Below are 6,836 nucleotides of genomic sequence, written 5' to 3' on the forward strand. Positions count from 1 at the left end.
CTTCCAGTTTAATGACTGAAAGATCTGCCACAGGAAAGGGCCAAACGAGCTCCCTGGTCCTGAACAAAAATTCCCAGCCCACGCAGAGGAAAGGTACAGGGAGTATCCCAAATTCTTGCTCGGGCTCAGCTCTCGCTGCAAACATCCATCGGAAGAGAAATCCTGACAGGATTAACTCCCTGGGGATCAGGGAATACCCAAAAAAAGACAAGTTGGAGAAAGTCCCTGAGGGGTCTGACAGATCCCCACAGTGTGACAACACCGGGGGTGTGACAACCCCACCCGTGGGGGAATAAAAACCTGGAATAAAACCAGCGGCTCCACTCGGGAATTACTCACGGGCCGAAAGCCAGCCACGTAATTATGCACCTTGCTAATGACCCTGGATGGGCCACCCACCAGGGCAGGGCTTCTCCCTTCCAAAAATAAGGATTCCAGCTGCCTTGTGGTCCTTGTGGAAGCAGCAGGAAACCTTTGACCGGCCCAAAACAAACCCCAAAAAATTTGGGGGGCGGGGGGGGGGAGGATCTTCTGGTTCTCATCGACGCTGGATGGTTTGGATGGCTCCAGGGGGAATGAGCCAACAGAGGGGGCTGTCAAATCACACAATCCCAGAATCATTGAGGTTGGAAAAGCCCTCCAAGCCCATCCAGCCCACCCTGTGTCCCGTCCTCGCCTTGTCACTCAGTGCCACTCAGTCCTTGGGCACCTCCAAGGGGTGGGGACTCCAAAACCTCCCTGGGCAGCCCCTGCCAAGGCCTGACCACCCTTTCCATGGGGAAATTCCTGCTGATGTCCCCCCTGACCCTCCCCTGGCACAGCTGGAGGCTGTTCCCTCTCCTCCTGTCCCTGTTCCCTGGGAGCAGATCCTGACCCTTCCCAGCTCCCCCCTCCTGTCAGGGAATTCCAGAGCCAGAAGGTCCCCCCTGAACCTCCTTTTCTCCAGGCTGAGCCCCCCCCCAGCTCCCTCAGGAGTTTCTCCAGCCCCATCCCCTTCTCTGACCACGCTCCATGTCCCTCTTGCCCTGAGGGACCCAAACCTGGACACAGAACTCGGGGTTCCCCTCCCCCACCCAACCAGTGCCCAGCACGGAGGCAAATACTGTTGAAAAAGAGTTTTCTCCCTTATTTTAGCACCCCCAGACACATCTCTGTGTTCAGGGGAGTTCTGCAGGACTCCAGAGCCTCGAGGCCTTCCAGAAGGACGTCGTGATCAACACCCCAAAACCAACCCGGCTTGCTGGTGGAAACCGAGGCCACCCACGCACGACTCCCCCACGGGCAGAGCTGCCAATTAAATCTCTGTGGCACAGGAAAGGCGACCTGCAGGGAGGAGGCAATCCCAGCCTGGATGGGGGGTGAGTCACTCCCTGAGTGGGGAGGCCAAAAAAAAAAAAAAAAAAAATCGACGAATTAATTGAATTAATTGGATTAATTGAACGGGGAGAGCTCAGAGAAAAAGGGAGGGGCTTCCTCTCCAGGTGGGGTGTGCAGGGAGGGGATAAAAAGCCCTCCTGGCCCGGAAAGCCTCATTCCCACCTCGTGTCTTTGCTGCTTGAGCATCTCAGGTGAGAGCAGCGATTTGGGGCTCGTTGGGGATGGGGGGTGGGTTTGGAACTCCTGGGGGTTTGTTCTGAGGGTGGTGGTGAGAGGGGAGGTGGGTGAGGAGGGAGGGCAGGGGTTGCTGAAGGAGCAGGAGCAGAGATTTGGACTTGGAGGGAGACTCTGGGGTGGTGGCTCCTCTTCAGAAAGCCCAGCATGGCCCGGACTGGGCTTTGCTGGGACAATCCCAGGTTGGGGGGTGGGAAAAAGAACCCAGGACAAGCTTTAAAACCGACTTGTGGGATCCTGCCCAGACTGGACGGGGGCACACCCAGATTTATCTTCCCTTGAAAGGCCTTCTGATGGTTTCTGTGTGTCCCCCACAGGTCACAACCCCAAGCCCAGGACGATGTGCTCCCGGCAGGAGAAGGACCAGTGCCACTCGTACACCCGCCAGAGCAGCGGGGGCTGCCACAGCTCTGGGGGTGGTGGATGCCACAGCTCCAGGAGCAGCTCTGGGGGCTGTCACAGCTCTGGGGGCAGCTCTGGGGGCTGTCACAGCTCCGGGGGTGGTGGCTGTCACAGCTCTGGGGGTGGTGGGGGCTGTCACAGCTCTGGGGGTGGTGGTGGCTGTCACAGCTCTGGTGGCTCCTCCGGTGGCTGTCACAGCTCTGGTGGCTCCAGCTGCCACGGGAAGCCCCAGATGCAGGTCCAGCAGCAGCAGCAGCAGCAGCAGCAGCAGATTCCCCAGATGCCCCAGCAGAAGATGAAGTGATGGGGGGGTGTCCCCCACACGTCCCCCAGCTCCACCTGCAGAGGCCACGCCTGGACCCGCCTCCCTCCCCACCTTCCCTGCCAAAATCCCCTCCTGTGACCTCTCTGGAGCCACCTGGGGAAGGGGCAGCGCTGGGGGGGTTCTCTGTTACCTTCACCTGATGCCCCCCAAAGGGCTGTGCCCAATAAAGTGTCACGTTCCCAAGACCTCTCTCGTCGTGTCGGCCTTTCCTTGAACTCCTCCTCCTCCTCCTCCTCCTCGTTTTTCCCAAGCCCCCCAGGAAGGGGGTTTTTGGAGCTGGGATGTGGTTGCAGCTTTTGCTCCAAGGGGCTGCCAACCCCACTCCTGCCAGGGAAACCCTCGGAGTGATCGCTCGTCCCAAGTTTTGGGGGTTCCTTTGGCTTTTTGCACCTTAAAAGAGATTTCTTTTCCCTGGAACCACAATAAAAAAAAGGAAAGAGGGAAGGGGTGATGGGACAAGGAGGGGGGGGTGGGTTCAGAGGGAAAAATTAAGTTGGATATTGGGAAGAAATTCCTGGCTGTGAGGGTGGGGAGGGCCTGGCACGGGTTTTCCAAGAGAAGCTGTGGCTGCTGCTCCATCCCTGGAAGTGTCCAAGGCCAGGTTGGAGCAACCTGGGATAGCAGAAGGTGTGGTAGGAAGTGGAAGGGGGTGATTTTAAAGGTCCCAAACCATCCCAAGATCCTGAGACACCACAGCTCCCAAAATCCTCCTGGAAAAGACAAACCCAGAGTGCACCCCAACTCACAGAAAACTCGAATCCCCCGGGGGGAATGTTGGGATGTCACAGCCCAGGGAGGGGGACACAGGGCTGGAATTGGCCCCCTGGCTCAGGCAGGGACCTCCTCCAGCACTCCCCTGGCTCTGAGGGGTTGTTTTCCCAGTTCTTCTCCCATTTACAGCCACAGCCACCGGGTTCTGGAGGGGATTCTGTGACCTCGGTGACGACCAGCAGGGAAAACACCGGCAGGGTTTCGTGCTGGGTGAGCTGAGCCCGCAGGGTCAGGGCAGAGCTCTGCGATCCTCCCCATCTGTCACCTCCCAGCAACACCCACACCCCTCCACCGGCAGGTGGGCAGTTCAAGCGTCCCAAATTTGGGAGACTGGGAGCAGCTCGAGCGCCCCAAATCCTGGATGTGACATCACAGCCCTTTTTGGGGGGGGGGGGGAATTTGCCATCGTCACCACAGCCCCCCCACCCTGCTCAGGCTGGGACAGGTTTAAAGGTTGTTCTTGGTGATGCCAGAGCTCTTTTCCAACCTCAAAGCAGGACACGGCGAGCCCAGGTTGCCCAAGACCACTCCACAGCTCCCAGGAAGAGCAGGAAGGAGATGAATTTTGGTGCCCCCTGAGGCGCTGAGAGAGCAGCGAAACGAGTGGATGTGCCTTGACCTTTCAGCTCAAAACAGTCCCTGCTTCCCTCCTCCCCTGGACGCCTTCCAAGGCCTTTCTCTTGGGCAGCAATCGACGATCAGCAGGTGGAAACGGCCCGTCCTCGTCACCTCGCTCACAGCCAGGCTTCCCACAGCCCCCCCACGCCCTCCTCTTGCTGCGTTTCGGGGTGAATCCATGCTCTTTTAGGCCAAAGAGGGTTCTAGAAGCCCCCTTGGTGATGATGTGAGACCCTTCTGGAGAAGAAATCCAGCAGGAATTCGCCCTCATCCCCGCTGGTTGTTCCCACCACGGCGACAGCTTTGGGATGGAGCATCTCCTGGAGAAGGGAGAGAGCCACTTTGCGTTTCCCTGGCTTATTCCTGGCTTTATTTGGTGCTGGTTCCCCAGCAGGGATCAGGCTCTGGCAGCAGAGCCTCGGGAGATGGGGGCTGGTAATTAAAACCCGCGCTTAATTTCGCACAACAAACCCCCGCGAGCGGACGAGGCTTTTGGAAATCCGGGCAATTAAAAACTCTGAGGTGGCACAGGAAACAGATAAGAAAAAAAAAAAAAATAAATAAAAAAAAAGGCCCGATATCCATCGCTGGTGAGTCAGGAAGGGCGATGTAAACACAGGGCTGGGGATTGGGTGATGAATTTAATGGATCCCCCGTGACGGGGACCTGGCTCATTTCCGGGACAACCAGCCGGGATCTCTATAAAACTGCTCCCCCTGGCCTGGCATCTTCACTCCCTCCTCTTGCTTTTTCCCCTCCCTTTCAAGCTCAGGTAAGTCTGGGAGCACGGGTGGGGTTTTTTTCCTTCCTCGGGGAATCGTTTCCCGGCGAGGGAAGAGGAGTTTGGAGCGCTGGGATGGGAAGGGTTAAGGGGTGTGGGATGCAGGGAGGGAGGGCAAGGACCTGTCTCGTGGCTGCTGCTGCTGCTGCACCCAAGGCATGGAATTCTCCCTCCTGGATGCAGGAAAACGCTCCAGATCCCCCCAGGGATCCTGGGCACGGGGGGACACCGGCGTGGTGGCGGCACCGGGACAATGAGGGGGGGTTTGGGGGGGATGGGAGGGGGATAATGGGCACGGCGGGATTGCAGCAGCCCCCCTGATGGTTCCTGTGTGTGTGTCCCCCACAGGTCACGTCACCCTCCCAGCCCAGGACGATGTGCTCCCGGCAGGAGAAGGACCAGTGCCACTCGTACACCCGCCAGAGCAGCGGGGGCTGTCACAGCTCTGGGGGTTGTCACAGCTCCGGGGGTGGTGGTGGATGCCACAGCTCTGGGGGTGGTGGTGGATGCCACAGCTCCAGGAGCAGCTCTGGGGGCTGTCACAGCTCTGGTGGCAGCTCTGGTGGCTGTCACAGCTCCAGGAGCAGCTCTGGTGGCTGTCACAGCTCTGGGGGTGGTGGGGGCTGTCACAGCTCTGGGGGTGGTGGGGGCTGTCACAGCTCTGGGGGTGGTGGTGGCTGTCACAGCTCTGGTGGCAGCTCCGGTGGCTGTCACAGCTCTGGTGGCTCCAGCTGCCACGGGAAGCCCCAGATGCAGGTCCAGCAGCAGCAGCAGCAGCAGCAGATACACCAGATGCCCCAGCAGAAGATGAAGTGAGGGGTGGCCAAGCCCCCACCCCACCCCAGGGCTGCCAAAATCCTCTCCCGTGGCCTCAGGAGCTCCCACGGGGGAAGGGGCCCCACTGACGCCCCCCAAGGGCCGTGCTTTTTGCCCCCCCTCCCCCCCCACCTTGAGGTGCCAAATAAAGTGTCACATTCCCAAAATCCTTCTTGTGTTGGCATTTCCTTGGGAACGGGACAAAGCTGGCTGGGCTGGGTGAGCCTGGCTGGGGTTTTTTTGGGGGGATCGGGGGGGTTTTAGGGGTGGCACAAAAACCTTTCCCCATCCCAAGGCACGTCCTGACTGGGTCCCACACCGGGGGTGGTGCCCCCAGACCCCCCCTTTTCAACCCTACCCCTTCCCCACCATCCCCAAACTCTGAGCAACCCCCCCGGAGGCTCCTGCTGATCAGTGGGAGGCTCATAAAAATCAGGCAGGCATCGCTTTTTACACTTTTTATTGGTTTTTTGTTGGGGTTTTTTTTATGGCCTTTTGTGTTTGGGTAAGAAGCAGCAAAGTAAGCCAGAAAAAAAAATTTAAAAAAAGAATTAAAACCCCAACACTTTTTGGATATTTACACTTTGGTGACGGGCCAACCCCTCGAAGAGCTGAAGGATTAAATTCTATTTTTGGTGTGTTCACACCCCCCCGTATCCCACACCCCAAACCCGTGGGAATTTTTTTCCTGCTGGCTCCAAACGAGCTCCCCGACCACAAGCCTTTAATTTTCCTCCAAGGAATTGCCCGCTCTTTATTTATTATTGCTCTGCAATCTTGAGTCAACTCTAATTGCACGGCTCGTTCCAGCCCCATTAACCGGAGATTCGTTTGATTTGTTTGGGTTTGGTTTTTTTGTTGTTTTGTTTGTTTTTTTTTTCACTTTCTCCCCATTAAAACCCGCGGATCAAGGGGGTTTGATATTTTGTCTGGCATCGTTTTTAGGAGAAAGAAAAGAACAAATCCCACCTCACCAGCCCACCCCTCCCTCCAGCCTTCGAGCTGCGTTTTTAAATCACCCCCAAAAAAACCAAAATAGAGACACCTAAAGGAGCATCGGGAGCAAACGAGAGCCCTGGGGGTTTCTTTTCTGCCTCATGGAGGTAAATTGGTGGGAGCAGGGCATGGTCTTCCCATCTCCTGGGGTGCTGCCAGCGCTGGAGGAGCAGAGAGAGAGAGAGAGCCCAAAAAAATGTACCGAGAAATTCAGGATCCTACAGAGAGGGAGGAAAACCCACTCGTGACCACCCCAAAAACCTGCTGGGGGGGGTGACATCCCTCCCCCCCCTAAATACCCCCAACTCCTCTGCTTTTTTATCACTAAAATCTGCGCCCAAATTAACTCTGAGTAGTTTTAATTAGAGCTGATTTAATGCCTCCCACACCCCCCCCACCCCGGGAGATGGAATTCACCCCTGCCAGGACCATCCACTTTTTGGAATTCACCCCCTTTCGTGGGCCACCCACTTAAAACTCGGACTTGGTGATCCCTGGGTGGGGGGGGTCCCTTCC

At 57.3% G+C, this 6,836-nt stretch overlaps 2 protein-coding genes across 2 annotated transcripts; both read left to right on the forward strand.

The window, feature by feature from the left end:
* Positions 1–1,951: 1,951 nt before the first annotated feature.
* Positions 1,952–2,317, forward strand: LOC114073285 (loricrin-like). Its single transcript, XM_027911069.1, has one exon. The coding sequence runs from the start codon at positions 1,952–1,954 to the stop codon at positions 2,315–2,317; it is 366 nt and encodes a 121-aa protein (XP_027766870.1).
* Positions 2,318–4,883: 2,566 nt separating this feature from the next.
* LOC114073284 (loricrin-like) lies at positions 4,884–5,324 on the forward strand. The gene is made up of 2 exons (XM_027911067.1): positions 4,884–5,008; positions 5,099–5,324. The coding sequence occupies exons 1-2, from the start codon at positions 4,884–4,886 to the stop codon at positions 5,322–5,324; spliced, it is 351 nt and encodes a 116-aa protein (XP_027766868.1).
* Positions 5,325–6,836: the final 1,512 nt, after the last annotated feature.

Source organism: Empidonax traillii, unplaced genomic scaffold (assembly GCF_003031625.1).
Source record: "Empidonax traillii isolate 1590-97213 ecotype Southwest subspecies unplaced genomic scaffold, ASM303162v1 scaffold5932:size11168, whole genome shotgun sequence".
NCBI classification, from domain to species: domain Eukaryota; kingdom Metazoa; phylum Chordata; class Aves; order Passeriformes; family Tyrannidae; genus Empidonax; species Empidonax traillii.

Bases quoted from the DNA above. Each gene is read 5' to 3' on its own strand.
- LOC114073285 (XM_027911069.1), top strand. From the start codon at position 1,952: ATGTGCTCCCGGCAGGAGAAGGACCAGTGCCACTCGTACACCCGCCAG.
- LOC114073284 (XM_027911067.1), top strand. From the start codon at position 4,884: ATGTGCTCCCGGCAGGAGAAGGACCAGTGCCACTCGTACACCCGCCAG. The intron at 5,009-5,098 runs TGGTGGATGCCA...CAGGAGCAGCTC, and splicing joins TGCCACAGCTCTGGGGGTGG to TGGTGGCTGTCACAGCTCTG.